This window comes from Mus caroli, chromosome 15 (assembly GCF_900094665.2).
Source record: "Mus caroli chromosome 15, CAROLI_EIJ_v1.1, whole genome shotgun sequence".
In the NCBI taxonomy this organism is placed as follows: domain Eukaryota; kingdom Metazoa; phylum Chordata; class Mammalia; order Rodentia; family Muridae; genus Mus; species Mus caroli.
In genome coordinates this window covers 96,176,873-96,194,825 of record NC_034584.1, presented here as the reverse complement: position 1 = coordinate 96,194,825, position 17,953 = coordinate 96,176,873, and the positions used below count along the sequence as shown (strand labels likewise).

Below are 17,953 nucleotides of genomic sequence, written 5' to 3'. Positions count from 1 at the left end.
GGGTTTCTCTGTTGAGGCCTGGCTGTCTTAGAACTTGCTCTGTAGTCTAGGCTGACCTTGAACTCATAGAGATCTGCCTGCCTCTGCTTCCGGAATGCTGGGACTAAAGATGTGTGCCATCCCTGCCTATCTACCTCTGTGTTTCTAGCCCTCTACCCCCAGCCCACATTCATGTTTCCTCCGTCCACAGCACTGAGTGGGATGGGAAGGTACAGATTGACCCCATGCACCGCCTTGGGAACACTGAAGCTGCATCCAGGGTCTTAACCAGCTCCCTGTCTCAGAGAGTCCCGAGGACTCTGTATTCTCTCACTGCTCAAAGGGACGCTACCTGGTGGTGCCCAGTGCCTGCTTAAAAGGCATTCTTGCCTCACCACAACCCCCAGCTTGGCTGAGGCCCTGTTCCCTCTCAATGTCCCAGTGTCTTCTGCTGTCCCTTCCTTGAGCTTCCTGGGTTCAGAGTGCATGCCAAGAGATCCCTCATTAGGGACATGTAGACTTGACCTCAGGGAGATGAGGAGACAGTGGCTCCTTAGTCAGGAGCTGAAACAGAGACAGGGAATAGAATTGAGGTGAAGACAGGAAAATCTGGAATGAGGCCGGAAATTGTCCCCAGCACCGCTTCTCTTTGTGTCCCACACCACTTTCTGTGGAGAAGGTGTGGAAGATGGTGTCTTTGCTGTGGTCACCAAGCTGGTCTCAAAGGCTCCTGGGCTCAGCCTGCGGAGGAGCTAGGCTTGTTTGTTTGTTTGTTTGTTTGTTTGTTGAGTCAAGGTCTCTCTACATAGCTCTGGCCGTTCTGGAACTTACCATGTAGGCCAGGCTGGCCTTGAACTCCTGCCATCACACCAAGCCTGCTTTGTGTTTGGAATTTTCGATGTAGCTGAGGATGACCTGAGGTTCTGATCTTCTTTGCCTCTGTCTCCCGAGAGCTAGGGTTATAGGTGTATGCTACCATACAACCAGGCCATAATCCTCTTGGAGTCCCTGGTCGTAGCTGGGTTTCTGTCTGCTTCAGGTCCACTTTCCTAGGTCAGGACCCTTAATCTCATCTCAGCCGGCTGGCTGCTTCTTTTATGTCAGTTCTTCCTCAGAGACACTTGTACACCCCTGTTGATTCCACAGGAGGCTCTTCTTCCTGTCAGCTGCACTTGCCAGGCCTCACTGGCCCACCAGTCTTGCCTCTATACCCTCTCCCTCTCCCTAACCTCTGTGCTGGTCTCAGACCTATAGCTATGCCCTTCACTCTATTCTCTCTTCCTCCCTCCTAAGCAGTGCCTCTCTCCCCCTGCCCCCCTCTCTACAGGAAGAAGCTCACTATGGCTCCAGTCCCCTGGCCATGCTGACGGCAGCCTGCAGCAAATTTGGCGGCTCCAGCCCTCTGCGGGACTCGACAACCCTGGGGAAAGGAGGCACAAAGAAGCCATACGCTGACCTTTCAGCCCCCAAAACCATGGGGGACGCCTACCCAGCTCCCTTCTCAAGCACCAATGGACTCCTCTCTCCTGCAGGCAGTCCTCCGGCCCCAGCCTCTGGCTATGCAAATGACTACCCACCCTTCCCCCACTCATTTCCTGGGCCCACTGGTGCCCAAGACCCTGGGCTCCTAGTGCCTAAGGGGCACAGCTCCTCTGACTGCCTGCCTAGTGTCTATACTTCCCTGGATATGACTCATCCCTATGGCTCCTGGTACAAGGCAGGCATCCACGCAGGCATCTCACCAGGTCCAGGCAACACACCTACTCCTTGGTGGGACATGCACCCTGGGGGCAACTGGCTAGGTGGTGGTCAGGGCCAGGGTGATGGGCTGCAAGGGACACTGTCCACAGGCCCTGCCCAGCCTCCACTGAACCCCCAGCTGCCTACTTACCCATCTGACTTTGCTCCCCTTAACCCAGCTCCCTACCCAGCACCCCACCTCTTGCAACCAGGGCCCCAGCATGTCCTACCCCAAGATGTCTATAAGCCCAAGGCGGTTGGCAATAGTGGGCAACTGGAGGGGAATGGTGCAGCCAAAACCCCTCGGGGTGCTGGCACAGGGGGCAGTGGTGGATATGCGGGAAGTGGGGCAGGGCGTTCTACCTGCGACTGCCCCAACTGTCAGGAGCTAGAGCGGCTCGGGGCAGCAGCGGCTGGGCTGAGGAAGAAGCCCATTCATAGCTGCCACATCCCTGGGTGCGGCAAGGTGTACGGCAAGGCTTCGCATCTGAAAGCCCACTTGCGCTGGCACACTGGCGAGAGGCCTTTCGTCTGCAACTGGCTTTTCTGCGGCAAGAGGTTCACTCGCTCCGACGAGCTGGAGCGCCACGTGCGCACTCACACCCGGGAGAAGAAGTTCACCTGCCTGCTCTGCTCCAAGCGCTTTACCAGAAGCGACCACTTGAGCAAACATCAGCGCACCCACGGGGAGCCAGGCCCGGGGCCGCCCCCAAGTGGCCCTAAGGAGCTGGGGGAGGGTCGCAGCGTCGGGGAAGAAGAAGCCAATCAGCCGCCCCGATCTTCCACTTCGCCTGCACCCCCAGAAAAAGCCCATGGAGGCAGCCCAGAGCAGAGCAACCTGCTAGAGATCTGAGCTGGGTAGAGGAAGGTCTCCAGCTCCAGGGTCCTCTTGCCAGGCTCTCTTGGCGCGGTGGACCCACTGGTTGCCCCTCGCTCTCTCCTATTGCATGCTATACTCTGGGGGCTCTCTCTGGTCCCCTAGGCTATCTCCTTGCATGTCTCCTCAGTTCTTCTCTCTTTGTCAAGAGTCTTAGCCAAACTCCTCTCAGGCCTTTGCCAGTGCCTAGTTCCTATGCTCCGACCTCCTGAACTTTTTCTTTGCCCCTGTTCTTCACAGCTTCCATCTGGACTCACATCATTTTCTCATTAACTCGTTGCCATCTAATCTTTCTGCTTCCCAATCCTGTTTGCCGTTTTCCCGAAGCTTCCAGGCTGTCGACTCGATTCCCCTCTGCTTTCCATTCCCCTGAGCTTTGTTTTTTCTTTTTTTAAACAAACACGATGATGATGATGATAATGATGATGATGATGATAATGATAATTTATTGCCCCCCGGTGGTTCTTCATTAGGAACCAGAGTTAAGGAGATTGGTGTTAGTAACCTGGCCGGGAGCAGAGTGCCAAGAAGGGGAAGCCCAATGGGGATCTGATCCCAAAGATGGGGTGACCCCAGGGTCAGGGAGGCTGCCCCCCAGCCTTGAGTACTCAACCCCTATGCACCAGGAGTAAAGAATAGTAATAGTAATAATAATAATTCTATTTATCTAAGTTATGATGACGGGTCAGGTACAGTGAGCTGGAGAGGGAAAGGGATTCTTTTTTTTCCCCCCTAAGGAAATTCTAGTCAAATGCATCTCTGTATAGACAAATGATAGTGGAGACCTTGTTCGTAGATTTCTATCATCGAGGTCTCCGTGAGTTTCTTTTTTCAGTGGAGTTTTGGGTTGTTCGGCCTCTTTTAGAGTTTCTGTGGGTGTCTCTCTGTTAGGCAGTCTCTAAGATCCCCAGCCCCAGCCAGAAGCTGTGAAATTTCAAGTCCTATGGCGGGGAGGACTGGAATGTACCCCAGTTCTCTCGACCTGACTGCAGATCAGGTTCCTCCGCTGATCCTCTTCTCATACCCTGTGACCTCACCAGGTTAATCCCCTTGTCGTCATGGTTACAGAGAGCTTGCAGCTGCCATCTTAAACGTGCTCTTTGGGGGAGAGCCCACCTAACAGGAGGATTTTGGTTTGGAGGTGCCCCTCCTGAAAAAGTAGGTGGGCAGAGGCTTTCTCTGGGATCAAATTCAAATAAATCAAGTATTTATTGAATGCTTACTATGTGCAAGGCCTGGTGCCTAGAAGCCATGAGAAAGAATTTATAACAGGACAGAAGTCCCTAAACTAAACATCCACAGGCCCCCAATCTAGGAGGTTTCACTCCATTCCAGTGACTTTTAAAACCGCTTTGTGCCTTTGAAATGCCTTTCCTGAGATTTTTGGATCTTCCTGTTCTGTCCCCTGCTCCTTCTAGGCCCCAAGATAAAGGGTAAAGCCATGGAGTCTGGGAAGAACATAACGTCGTTGACGGGATCGTCCCTTTGTGGAATCTTTCTTTTTTTTAATTTAATAAATAAAAGTTCGATTTGAAATTGTGTCTGGTGAGAAAGGGGGGAAATGGATGGGCTACGGGACATTTCCTTAGCAAAGCGGGGACTTCCTTTAGTAGATATTTAATCCAGCACGGTTGTGCTTCACACCAAAGGTTTAAAAAAGCGGGGGTGGTGGTGGTGGTGGTAACACTTGGTCGGCCTGGCTCTCTAATGGAGTTGAGTTTTTAGTCGCTTAGGACAATCTGCAGAGTCAGGAAGGCCGAGTGCTTTCTTCCGGGGCGATTTCTCAGTCCACCAACCTTGGTCTGGGCAATGATCCGGCCGGAGGGCCGGAGTATGAGAGCTGGGGTCACAGTATGGATTAGCGCGCAGCGCAGCCCCTGCGCGGCTGTGGTGAGACTCCCGGCTGGCTGACCTGCCTGGCACCTAACCCGCCCCCTGCCCGGGGCCTGCAATCAGTCGTGCCTGCCTCGGAGTTAGTGGAGAAACAAAAGCCACTCTGTGGCCTACGTCCCCAAGCCACAATAGGGCTTTGTGCGGCCCCTGCCCCAGGGCTCCCCCGCTGGGATGAGGGGGTGCATGAAGCGCTTTCCCAGGCATCGGCTCTGAGACCGCCGTCCACCCCGCTGCCGCATTGGAGGCGCGGAACCCGAAGGGCGACCCCACCCCCGCGCTACCCCTGCCCTTGCCCAGGTGCAAGATCTCAGCCTTCTGGCCGGGCGCGCGGCTTCAAAGGCGCTTTGAAGAAATCCGAGTTCCGAAGAAGTGTCGAAGGAGACCCGGGGGAGTGGGCAGGACGTGGGGGTGCCGAGGCGCGCACCCAGAAGGCAGAGGGCGAGAGCGGACCCCGGATCCCGTGGCTCACAAGACCCCCCAAGGGCTGGCCCTGTTGCTTCCCGGGCTCTGCCTGTCCGGTGCCAGCTCCCGCCCGCCGCAGCCTCGCGGTCCTCCCCTCCCAGGCCCCTCGGCCCCTTTCATCTTGCTAGACTCGGCTTGGGGTTTTGCTGGTTTCTGGGAGATAAAAACCGCCTCAAATAGCGGCGGCGCGATGCCAGGACAAACAGGGCCAGGCGGGCCATGTGCGCCTGGTTACCGGCCCGGGGCGCCCTGCTCCGGAGGGCGAGCTCAGGCTCCGGCGATGCCTCCCAGACAGTATGTTGGGGCGGTGTGTGTGTGTGTGTGTGTGTGTGTGTGTGTGTGTGTGTGTGTGTGTGTGTGTGTGTATGTGTGTGTTGCCCTTAGAAGTCTCTGGCCGCGACTGGAGCGCTGCCTGAGTTCGCTCGCTCAGGTTTCAGGAGGGGCGGTGGTAAACCTAATGCAAAATGCTCGGAGCCCTGGGGTTGGTTGCCATTGGGCTGTAGTCGCTGCGTCGCCCGGGCCATCGCGCCCTCTAGTGCAGTTAGTGGGGGGCTGTGCTAAGCCTGGACGTTGGCCTCTCTAGAACCCGCAAAAGCCATTTTAAAAAGTGTTAAGTTAGCAGTATGGAAGAGGAGGACAGTGCTTGAAAGAGGCCGAGCCAGGGCAGAATGGCACTGTGGCTTTACCCCAGGGCGCTTTAAAGGTTGAATCACAAACCTAGCAGACACATACCCGAGGATGACGAGGGGTGGGGAGCTACATCCGATGCAGGCAGGAATGATGTGTTGGAGTTAGGGATGGACAGTGATTGAAATTCAAATAAAAACCGGCTTCAACACTTTCCTGTCATCTGGCTGGCTATTTCTCTTCTTCAAGCCTGCCCGATCCCCTTTTTCTCAAAGACCTTTCCTAGTCTGCTAGTTAAATGACTTCTCAGATAAAAGAGAATTAATTTATCAAGTCAGCCTGGTTAATAAGAAAAGGTTAGCTCTTGGTTAAACTTAAAACAAGATGCACGCTTGTAATCCTACCATATTGGAGTTTAAGATTGGCCTGGGCTACATATTAAAAATTTTTTTCAGGGACTAAAGTTATTATCTCTGATGATTCTCTGGAACTATAATTTTGAGAACCTAGAATCTGCTTTTATTTTTTATTTTTATTTTTGTTTTTATTTTTAAATTCAAGCGACGGAGAGATAGTGCACTGGTTAAGAGTTCTTTTTTTTTTTTTAAAGATTTATTTTATTTATTATATGTAAGTACACTGTAGCTGTCCTCAGATACTCCAGAAGAGGGCATCAGATTTCGTTACGGATGGTTGTGAGCCACCATGTGGTTGCTGGGATTTGAACTCGGGACCTTCAGAAGAGCAGTCGGAGCTCTTAACCACTGAGCCATCTCACCAGCCCAAGAGTTCTTATAACTGGTGCAGAGGACTCAGTTTCGATTCCTGGAACCCATGAGAAGGCTAACCATAACTCTAGTTTCAGGGGATCCTAAACCATTTCTGCATAAAAGCAAATTCATACACATAAAAGAAAAAATAATAAGGGGCTGGGGAGATGGCTCAGTGGTTAAAGGTTAAGAGCACTTGACTGCTCTTCCAAAGGTCTTGAGTTCAATTCCCAGCAACCACATGGTGGCTCACAACCATCTGTAATGGGATCTGATTCCCTCTTCTGGTGTGTCTGAAGACAGCTACAGTGTACTCACATACATAAAATAAATAACTCTTTAAAAATAAAATAAATGCTTTTTTTTGGGAGACATGATCTCTCTATGCAGCCATGACTTATCCTGAAACTGGATATGTACATGAAGCTGACCTCTAGTGGTAAAAAAAATCCCCCTGCTTCTGTCTCTTGAGTATTAGGATAAAGGGTGTGTGCTACCATGCCTGAAAAAGTCTTTAAAGATTCATTTACTTTTATTTTATGTGATGAATACTCTGAAAGTTGCCTGATGTAAATCCTGGGAACAAAACTAGGGCCCCCTGGAAGAGCATCAACTGCTCTGAACTGCTGAGCCATCTCTTTAGCTCCACCAGCAAATTTATGAAAAATTTTAAAAAGAGAGAGAGAAAAATCTCAGGTGACTCAGGCATTCCTTAACATTCGAGGGAGTAAGAGATTACAGGCAAGTTCAACGTGGAGGGTTTGCTTCCAGCAGGCAGGACACAGAGAACAACCACAGCAAGCTCTAGGGCAGCACAGGGAGACCCAGCTCAGCAAAGGGAAATTGAGGCCAACCTCACCTCAGATGAAGAGAACCTGCAGGCTTCGTCCGGATGTCTGTCTTCTGACCTGGGAGCTTCTCTGTAAGGTCCTTCTAGATAGAAAGGAGAGGCAGACACAGAAGTTCAGGGCACAAGAAACTATTTCTGCCATTGCCCTTACATTCTTCAGTGAGACTGGGGGTGTGGGGCCTGAGCCTGCATACAGCTTTGAGATCTTTCTTTCTTCCTTCCTTTCTTTCTTTCTCTCTCTCTCTCTCCCTCTCTCTCCCTCTCTTTCTCTCTCTCTCTCTCCCTTTCTTTTCTTTTTTTCTTTTTTTTTTTCAGACAGGCCTAGTCTCTCAAGTTCACTGTGCACCAGATGAATGACAATCGAGGTTAACTTTTCACCACTGTTTGTAGTTCTCAGCACTCAGGAGTCTGAGGCAGGAGGATCCTGGCAAATTAGAAGTCACCCTCAGCCTGTCTCAAAAATACAAAGCTAAAACTAATCAAGTACGTAATTGCCACACCTCCCATTCTTTACGCTCCAGTTTTAGGTCCATCTTCCACTTTTCTTTTTAAAGACAAGGTCTTACGTAGCTGAGGCATAGTGTGAACTATGCTTCACTTTTCTTTTTATTTTTTTTATTTTTTATTTATTTATTTATTTTTAAAGATTTATTTATTTATTACATGTAAGTACACTGTAGCTGTCTTCAGACACACCAGAAGAGGGAGTCAGATCTTGTTCAGGATGGTTGTGAGCCACCATGTGGTTGCTGGGATTTGAACTAAGGACCTTTGGAAGAGCAGTCGGGTGCTCTTACCTGCTGAGCCATCTCACCAGCCCTCACTTTTCTTTTTAAAGACAAGGTCTTACGTAGCTGAGGCATAGTGTGAACTATGCCTCAGAGGATAACCCTGAATTTGTGTCTCCAGACATAGTGTGGTTCGTGCTTGTTTGTTTGTTTTTGAGACACCGTCTCACTATATTATCCCTGACTGGCCTGTAGCTTCCTATGTTAGACCAGAATAGCTCTGAATTCACAGTGATCCACCCGTTTCAGCTTCCTGAGTGCTGGGACTAAAAGCATGTACCATTAGGCCAGGCTAATACGTTTTATTTTTCTTTTTAAAGAGTTAATTTATTTGGAAACAAAAACCAAACTAAGAGCCAGGTGATGGTGGCGGTGGTGGCACCTTTAATCCCTGCACTTGGGAGGCAGAGGAAGATGGAACTCTGAGTTTTGAGGCCAGACTGGGTACCTATGGAGTGAGTTCCAGGACAGACAGGGCTACACAGAGAATCCTTCTATTGAAAAACAAAACAAAGCACAGAGTTATTTGGGGGCCAGAGAGATGGTGCAGTGGCTAAGAGCAGTTACTGTTCTTGCAGAGGATCCTGGTTCTGTTCCCCATATCTACATGATGATTCAGAACCATCTGTAACTCCTGTTCCAGGGGAGTCCAGCGCCCTTTACTGGCTGCTGTGGACACTGCATGCATGTGGTGCACATAGGTGCATACAGGCAAAACACAAAAAAATATTTTTTAAAGCCCCTTATACTCCCTGTCTAGTACTACAGGTGTGCATGCACCACCATACCCAGTGACAAAAGTGCTCTCGAGGAGGAGGGTCAGGCTCAGAGTCAGTTTCAATTAAAGGCTAGGTGAGTCCATTTCTTTGGGTGTCAGGTGAGGCAGAGCATCATAGATTCCAGGAGCAGGTGGAAGAGTTTGCTTATTCATAGTGGCCAGGAAGCAGAGAGTAGCAATAGCAGGGAAAGGCTAATACCGTTCCTGTGAGTCTCACCATCCCACACTTCACTCCCAATTGTCTATTCAGATTTTGAGCTCACAATTGAATTAAGTTAGAATTAAACCATCTAAATATCTCTCTGTAGTTCTAGTTCTCCCCTCCCACCCCCCCGCCTCCCCAACCCCCTTCAGTTTCAAAAAAGGTCTCAGGAGAGCATGGTGGTAGATCTTTAATCTCAGCACTCTTGGGAGATAGAGGTATGAATCTCTATGAATTCAAGGTCAGTCATGTCTACATAGCAAGTTCCATGCTAGCCAGAGCAACATAGCCAGACCCTGCCTCAAAACAAAGCCTAGGGCTGGAGAGATGGCTCAGCAGTTAAGAGCACTGACTGCTCTTCTAGAAGTCCTGAGTTCAATTCCCAGCAACCACATGGTGGCTCACAACCATCTGTAATGGAATCAGATGCCCTCTTCTGGTGTGTCTGAAAACCATGACAGTATACTCATATAAATAAAACAAATCTTAAAACAAACAAACAAACAAACAAACAACAAAGCCTAAATAAGACAAAGTCAGGGTGGTATGTATCTCAAGTTGGAAGAGAACTATGGAGTGGACATTCAGTGATCCTCCTGACTGTACCTCCCAATGCTGGGATTACAGATCAAAGTCAACGGTATTTGGAGGCAGGGGCTTGCTAAGCACTCTACACTAACCTTTTATTCCTGTCCACATCCTGTAGGCATTACAGCCTTGGGCCAACATGCCCCGCCAATGTCTGGTTTGTGTGTATTTTGGTCCAATCTGTATCACTTTGCTACTGGTAGTTCAACGGTGCACTTTTGGGGTTATTGTAAGGATTATAGAAGCATTTGTTAGTGATGTACTCGGGAATAGTTACTGTCCTTCCAGTGTCCGTCTCTTTCAGGACGCCTTACCTGGGCTCTGGGTTCAGCAGGCATAGCACTGTCTCCAAAAGTCCGTTCTGACTGTCCTCTAAAGTTTTTTTTTTTTTTTTTGGGGGGGGGAAGCTCACTGGTAGGATGACATAGTCTGTATTTTCCTCAAGGATATTTACGGGAGTTGGAGAGTTTAATTAGGTACTTTCCTAAACCTGGCTTATTTTGGGCTTTTTCCGTACTAAGTAAGTGAGTGGGAGACGCTGCTGGGGATTCAAAGTTGGAAAAAACAGTAGTCTCACAGGAAACAAACCAAAACCAAACCGCGGCGCTCCTTACGCCACAGGTCGGTCCTCGGACGTGTCAGCGTAGTGCCAGCTCCGTACGCAAGGGGGCGCGCCAGGAAGTCCCGGAAGTCCGTCTCGAAACCCGACACGGAACTTTCTTCCTTGCACTTCCGTTCAACTTCGCGCAGTCGTTTGTCCTGTACGGCTACCCGTCCGCATACGAATCTAGCCCGGGAACTAAGATTCCGGGGAGCTCAGTCGTCACCAGCCGGGAGCCTGTCGATTCCAGACGCCCTCCGGACTGGCAAGATGTGCTCCCTGGGGTTGTTCCCCCCGCCGCCGCCTAGAGGTCAAGTCACCCTGTATGAGCACAATAACGAGCTGGTGACCGGCAACAGCTATGAGAGCCCGCCTCCCGACTTCCGGGGCCAGGTGGTCCGGGTGGGGATGCGGAAAGTGGGAATAGAGGCGACGCGGCGGGGCTCTCTCACAAGTGATTGGGAACGGCATGACTCCCACGGGAGACTGGAGAGAACGAAATACATTTTAGGGCCTGTGTTGCCCAGTTAGGCATGCCAAGGCATGTGAGGAAGTTCTAGGAGGGGTAGAGAAGATGAAGGATGCTGTCCATCAGGTCTTCTCTAGTGTCAATCTTGTGAAAAACGATTGTGTTTTGCAGATGAGGACTGAAAATTTTCTGTCCCACAAGTGTTACATTTGTGGGTATGGGAAATGGGGCCGTGGAATCTCTTATGCCATAGGTTGGAGATGGCAAGGAGTTCTGCTAAGATTTGGGGAAGAGACTGACTACCTCCCTCTCTTCTGAGGTATAGTGGATCAATCTTCCTGTCCTACACCTGACCAAGGATCCCCTAAAAGCCCCCGGGAGGCTGGACCATGGTACAAGAACTGCCTTCATCCATCACCGCGAGCAAGTGTGGAAGAGATGCATCAATGTTTGGTGAGGCATGGCAAACAGTGGCTTAGGCCATGGTCTACGGAGACTGCTTTTGGGCACCTCTTGAATGGCTGCTTATTGCAGTCTGTGTCTTCATATTACCACAAATCATATTAGGTGATCCATCTTTATTGTAAAACTCAAGGGTGTACCAGAAACCTCATTTATCCCTAATAGCTTGGCTTGATTTTACAAACCTGCTCTCAGCATCGACCTCATTTGCTTTTATCTGAAGCTCAGGAAAGTTAGGAAAAGGTTGAATTGATTTGTTAATATGTAGGACATGTAAGAAAGCTGTGTTATCTTTTTTTTTTTAACTGTACATTTGGAAAAGTTACATAATTACTGTGACCTAAAGCCAAACCCCTTTAAACCATGGTGACTAAATAGATACAAAGCACAAAGAAGCACTTCCTGGCACATTAATCCCTTGATGCGTTTGCCATTACCATTATTATCATTGCCATTATCTGTAAAAAGAATCCCTGGCAATTATGTTCCTGGGTTCATGAGTTTGCTTGTTACTTTGTGAGTTGTTGCCAAATAGCCTTTTATCCAAATTTTACATACAGGACTTGGGATATAGCTCAGTTGGCAGAGTGCTTGCCTGGCATGCAGGAAGCCCTAAGATCAGTAACTAGCACCACGTAAAACTAGGTATGATGGTACATGTCTGTAATCTCACACTAGGCAGGAGGAGCAAAAGCGCGTGGCTATTCTTGGCTACATTGCAAAATTGAGGCTAGCCTGGACTTCATGAGACTATCTCAAAACCAACCAACCAAACCAAAAGCAAACAAAACAGAAACTGGGCAGTAGTATTGTGGGTGATGGTTAAATTGCCTATGGAAGCACCTAGCCCAGTGCCTGGCATGTTATAGATGTATTTGCTGATATAAATACTGCTTGCTGTTTCTCAGAATATTACTCAGCCTTACTGATACCTTAATTATTCCTCCAGTCTATGTATTCTGCTCCCTAAGTTTCTCAAACTTGTCTCTTTTATATCCTGAGAGTTCAGGCTACTTCACCTTTTTTTCTGAGGAGTCCTTAAGTAGCTTCTTTCTTTCTTTTTTAATTTTAATTTTATTTTTTTATTTTTCGAGACAGGGTTTCTCTGTGTAACAGTCCTGGCTGTCCTGGAACTTTCTTTGTAGACCAGGGTGGCCTCAGACAGATCTGCCTGCCTGCGCCTCCTGAGTGCTGAGGTTAAAGGCGTGGGCCACCTTAAGTCGTTTCTTACCTGATCCCTTTCTCCATTCTGGACTCCTCTAATGTCCAAACTGATCTTTCTGAAGTGCTCTTGTGATTATTTGTTTCCCTTGCTGAAGACACTTTGATGACTTTCCATTCACTGTTTGAAAGTATGGTTGATTCCCCCCTCTCCCTCCCTCCCTCCCTTTCTCCTCCACCTCCTCTCCCTTTTCTCCCTCATTCTCTATTTGAGACAGGGCCTCATCTCAATCAGTATGTAGCCATGGCTGGGTGAACTCACCACTTAGATCAGTTTGGCTGAGGACTCACAGGGTTCTTCCTGCCTCTGCCTCCTGCAAACCGGAATTAAAGGTGTTTGCCAGCACGCCTGGCCAAGCCCTAACTGACTTGCTCAGAAATTCTACCACTTCCAGTCGTTGAAATTTAGTTGCCTCATCTGTAAGTGGGCAAAATGTCATTTAGATTAACGTGATAAATAATCTAATGTCCTAAATAAGTTAAAGGGCAATATATATATATATATATAAGTGCTTGATGCATAGTTGGTACTCACTAAAAATATAATACCTCCTTTTTTGTCTTTGTGTTTGTTTTGTTTAAAAAAGTTTATTTATGTATATGAGTACACTGTAGCTGTCTTCAGACACACCAGAAAAGGGCATCGGATCCAATTACAGATGGTTGTGAGCCACCATGTGGTTGCTGGGAATTGAACTCAGGACCTCTGGAAGAACAGCCAGTGCTCTTAACCGCTGAGCCATTTCTCCAGCCCCTTGTTTTGTTTTCTTTGTTGAGACAGGTTTTCTGTGTAGCACCAGCTATCTTGTTCCTCACTCTGTAGACCTGGAACTCAGAGATCGGCCTGCCTCTGCCTCCCAAGTGCTGGGATTGAAGCCATGAGTGAATACTACCCCACTTCCTAAAAAAAAAAAAGAGATAATGCTTCATCCCACCCTGGCAATTGTGTTGCCAAGGATCTTCAGCTTTTATTCTTCCCAGTTTTACCTACCCAGTGTTGGGGTTACAGGCATAAGCTACCACATCTGATTTTATATGCTAGTGGGGATTGAATCCAGGGCTTTAGTCATAGCACGTTAAGTACTCCACCAACTGAGGTGCACACATTCCCCAACCCTCTTATCTTTAGTATATGTTTGTTGAATGAATGAAAGAAACCTACTAGAGGGACTTGCTACAGGGTCAGAGTAACTCTTTGTCTTTTTCTCCATGTGAGGCATGATGTGGGCCTTTTTGGAGTCCTGAATGAAATTGCGAATTCAGAGGACGAAGGTAAGGCTCCCCTCCAGTCCCTTCTGTCTGTAAGCTTATCTCCTTCCCATACTTCCCAACCTCATTCCAACACCTGTTAGCCTGTTTTTTTTCTGTCAGCCTCTCCTTTTAGCCTGTTTTCTGTCACCTTTTCTTCTAAGTACCCAGATAATCAAAGTGGGTACTGGGGAGATGGTATCCAAGCCCATTCATTGCTGTGCACAAGGACTGAAGAGCTTTGACTCTGTCCTCACCCAAGAGCAGGGCCAGTTATAGCCCTGTGCATGATGCCATCAGAGCTGTCTTTTACCTCACAGTGTTTGAGTGGGTAAAGACAGCCTGCAGCTGGGCCCTGGCTCTCTGTGGCCGTGCCTCCTCACTCCATGGCTCCCTGTTTCCACACCTCTCAGTAAGTTTGACTTCTTCCCTGCCTCTTTCCTTTGTGGGCGGGGCTGGACGTGATGACTCAGAGGGTGGGCGTGGTCTAGCTCCTCTGGGAATGTTGATTAGGTGAGCTCCTTCTGGATGTCATGTCTATTTGCTGTGTTCTTAGCTCAGGAGTGAAGATCTGATTGCTGAATTTGCCCAAGTAACTAACTGGTGAGTGCACAAACTCTGGCACCCTGTAGGACAGGATTCCCGAACTGAAAATTCCTTTGGGGAGAGAGGTGAAGGCCAAAACTCCTCTCTGCACATTGTCATCCCTGTTCTGTTTCGTGTCAGCTTGGTGTAAGTAGAGTCATTTGCAGAGAGGAAGCTTGAGGGAAGCTGTGGGGTACCTTCTTGATTGATTGATGTACGATTGATGACCTGAGGGAAGCCGTGGGGTGCGGTGATTGATTGGTGATTGATGACCTCCTCACTGTGGTGGTCCTGGGTGCTGTAAGAAAGCAGACTGAAATCTGACCTAGCTGTGATTCCTTTTAACCCCAGCACTGAGGCAGAGGCAGGTGGATCTCTGAGCTGGAGGCCAGCCTGGGCTACAGAGTGATTTGTTGGTAGTTAGAGCTACATACTGAGACACTGCCTCAAAATACAAAACAAAAAATCCACCCACCTACCTATCCCACCCCATCTCCCCAGAAAGAAAGAAGAAAGCAGGCTGAGCAAGCCAGCAAGCATCATACACCGTAGCTCCTGCCTTGCCTTCCTGCCCTGAGTCCCCTGGATGGTGGACGTCAGCCCTTTACTCTCCAGTTGTTCTTGTCATGGTGTTTTATCTACCGTAACTAAGACACCACCCTCCCCACCCTCACAAGGACAGAAGAAAGCCTGAGCACCCTTTGCTCCTCGTTGCTAGGCTGTTGCCGGGAGGTACAGCTGCCAACTGGGTGCTCATCCCACCGCAGGTCCAGCTGCTGTTTACGGGTCTTTGCCTGGCATCCTCACACCAACAAGTTTGCAGTGGCCCTGCTGGACGACTCCATCCGTGTTTATAATGCCAACAGGTGCGTGTGTGCGTGTGTGCGCAAGCAGGGTCAGGTTCAGACCGGGCTCACTTCCTGCTGGCCTTGGCCCGGCACTTCATGGGCTAGTAGTCCATAGGGCTCCTTCCAGAATTGGGGTTGGGAACACTGGATGTGTCTTTTCTGCATCTAACTTTTTTTTTCTAAGGTAGGATCTCTGCTGGCCTTGAACTCAGAGATCCCCCTGCCTCTGCCTCCCAAGTGCTGGGATGAAAGAGATGCACCCTGACTCCTGGTGCACATCTAAGTCTGACTTTACTTATGCTTCTGTCTCGCAGTACCCAGTGCTCCTGACCCAACCCCTGGATGGACTCCTCCCTCCCTGTGGTTTCCCCTGAGCTGAGAATCAGACCCAGGACTTAGTACAGGCCGAGTACCAGGCTTACCTCAAAGCTACATCTTTAGGCCCTGAGTTAGATTTCTTCTGTGTTGGTTTTACTTTAAAAAAAAAGATTTATTTATTCATTTACTGTATGAGTACACTGTCGCTGTCTTCAAACACACCAGAAGAGGGCATCAGATCCCATTTCAGATGGCTGTAAGTCGATATGTGGTTGCTGGGGTTTGAACTCAGGACCTCTGGAAGATCACTCAGTGCTCTTAACTGCTGAGCCATCTCTCCAGCCCATGGTTTACTTTTAATCTTTTGTTTTACTGTTTTTGTTTTTTTTTAAGATTCATTTTATTTTATGCGAATGGGTATTTGGCCTGAGAATGTACGTGAATGTGTACCATGTGCGTGCCTGGTGCTATGAGAGGAGTTATAGACAGTAGTGAGCTACCATGTAGGTGCTGGGGACTGAACCCAGCTCCTCTAAAGGAGCAGACAGAGCTCTAAGCCATCCTTCTCAGCCCCTTCCCCCAGTATAGCCCTGGCTGTCCTAGAACCTGCTCTGTAGACCAGGCTGGCCTCACTCAAAGATCTGCCTCCTGAGTGCTGGGATTTAAGGTGTGTGCCGTGACACCGGGCCTGTTTGACCTTCTTGAAAATTGTTTTAAATTTTATTTATTTATTTTTGATGTGATTGAGTGTTTTGCCTGCTTCCATGCTAGAAGAGGGCAACTTATCCTCTGGAACTAGAGTTACAGACAGTTGTCAGCTACCATGTAGGTGCTAGGAACTGAGCCAATGCCCTTTGGAAGATCAGCCAGTGTTGTTAATCGCCGAGCCATTTCTCTAGCACCTTGTTTTGTTTTTTTTTTTTTTTTAGTGGGACTCGGGCTCTTTGAGCTCCGAGCCTCTGCTTTGACTTACTTTCCTGCCTCTGTATCCAGCACTATAGTTCCCTCCCTGAAGCACCGTCTGCAGCGAAATGTAGCAGCCTTGGCCTGGAAGCCCCTCAGTGCCTCTGTCTTGGCTGTGGCCTGCCAGAGCTGTATTCTCATCTGGACCCTAGACCCCACTTCCTTATCTACGAGGTGAGTCGTGGCATCCTGTCCTGACCTTTCTGAGGGTCACGCCAAGGGCCCATGGGGTGTGCAAGTTATTCCCGTGCTGCTTCCTAGGGCTGTGGGAGAAGCAGATCTAAGGTCAGGTGGGTGCTAGGATGCTCTGTGTAGACAAAAGGGACAGATTTAGAGGCCTCTGGGATTTGGGAGAACATGCCTGTGGGTCATACACTGCCAGCCAGCCAGAGGTATAACAGTAGAGCAGGAACAAATACAGACATGGGTAGAAACCATAAAAATGGAACAATCCTCAAATCCCAGCACTCCAGTGGCAGAGGAAGGAATCGGATCTCTGAGTTCAAGGTCTTCAGGCTGTCTGGGACAGTCAGGGCTATACAGAGAAACCTTGTCTCAAAAAAACAAAAACAGCCCCCCCCCCCCAAAAAAAAACAAACAAAAAAAAAGCAAACCAAAAATGTTGGGACAATACCATGAGAAGTAAAATCAAAATCAGAGAATTCTAAAATTAAGAATAAATAAGGAAACCTTAGCCAGGTGGTGTTGATGCACACCTTTAATCTCACTGCACTGGGGAGGCAGAGGCAGGTGGATCTCTGTGAATTTCAGGACAGCAAGAGCTGTTACACGGAGAAACTCTCGGGGAAAAAAAAGCACATACAATTATTGTATGTGGGCACACATGTGATAGGTCAAGTGTGGCGGGCGGTTTTGGGGAGTTGATTCCCCCTTAAACTGTGTGGGTCCCGGCTGTTGTCTGAACTCAGATCTTCAGGCTTGACTGCTGTCTCTGTGCTCCCTCCTGCTCCCTGCTCCATTCCTGTTTCTTTCTTTTCCTCCCCTGCAGCCCTATTTTAGCAGTCTTCCTAGAGAATTTAGGAAATTACCAAGTTTAAGTATGGTTTTGTTTTGTTTGTTTGTTTTTTGATAGTGTTTCCCAGTGTTGGCCTAAAACTCACTATGCAGACCTGGCTAGTTTTGAGCTCACAGAGATGGACTGGCCTCTGCCTCCTGTGTGCTGGGATTGAAGGGTGTACCACTGTGCCCAATGTATTTCATTCTGTTCTCAGCTCAGTGGCTGAGTTGGTGTCTGTGTCACCATGTCAGACTTTCAGAACTGAGAAGCTGATGTCTGCCCATTCATTTTTTTGCTTGTTTGGTTTTTTGGGGGCGGGGTGTGTGTGTGTGTGTGTGTGTGTGTGTGTGTGTGTGTGTGTGCGCGTGCAGGGTTTCTCTGTGTAGACCTGGCTGTTCTGGAGCTCACTCTGTGGATCAGGCAGCTGGCCTTGAACTCACATAGCTCTGCCTGCCCCTGTTCCCTAATGGGAACCACCACCGCCTGCTGTCCGTTCCTGTTGACTGTGCTCAGAAATTACTTGAATCTCACCAGTAGTTCTCTTCATGCTTGGCTTGGTTTTGTTTTTTTGTTTTTTTGTTTTTTTGAATGTTCTGTCTTTTTTTTTGTTTGTTTTTGTTTGTTTTGTTTTGTTTTTTCGAGACAGGGTTTCTCTGTGTAGCCCTG

General features: G+C 48.8%; 2 protein-coding genes and 1 long non-coding RNA gene across 5 annotated transcripts in view; 2 read left to right on the top strand and 1 right to left on the bottom strand.

Moving 5' to 3' along the window:
• Positions 1–4,128, top strand: part of Sp7 (Sp7 transcription factor) — a 10,950-nt gene extending 6,822 nt beyond the window's left edge. For all 3 annotated transcript variants that reach the window (XM_021184122.2, XM_029470136.1, XM_029470137.1), the window contains one exon: positions 1,307–4,128. In XM_021184122.2, coding sequence (XP_021039781.1) covers positions 1,340–2,572 — 1,233 coding nt within the window. In that variant the 5' untranslated portion in view covers positions 1,307–1,339 and the 3' untranslated portion in view covers positions 2,573–4,128. The remainder of the gene's footprint in view (positions 1–1,306) is intronic.
• A 1,489-nt stretch (positions 4,129–5,617) lies between these two features.
• On the bottom strand, positions 5,618–10,217 carry LOC115029400. Its single transcript, XR_003834952.1, has 3 exons — positions 10,132–10,217; positions 7,208–7,281; positions 5,618–5,917 (listed from the first exon to the last, which is right to left on the bottom strand). It is a non-coding gene; the product is annotated as an uncharacterized LOC115029400 (long non-coding RNA).
• A 65-nt stretch (positions 10,218–10,282) lies between these two features.
• Aaas (aladin WD repeat nucleoporin) overlaps positions 10,283–17,953 on the top strand; it is a 12,187-nt gene continuing 4,516 nt past the window's right edge. Inside the window, exons 1-7 of the mRNA XM_021183085.1 lie at positions 10,283–10,548; positions 10,950–11,077; positions 13,524–13,579; positions 13,876–13,967; positions 14,112–14,158; positions 14,908–15,006; positions 16,300–16,443. Of these exons, the coding sequence (XP_021038744.1) occupies positions 10,426–10,548; positions 10,950–11,077; positions 13,524–13,579; positions 13,876–13,967; positions 14,112–14,158; positions 14,908–15,006; positions 16,300–16,443 (689 nt within the window). The 5' untranslated portion in view covers positions 10,283–10,425. The remainder of the gene's footprint in view (positions 10,549–10,949; positions 11,078–13,523; positions 13,580–13,875; positions 13,968–14,111; positions 14,159–14,907; positions 15,007–16,299; positions 16,444–17,953) is intronic.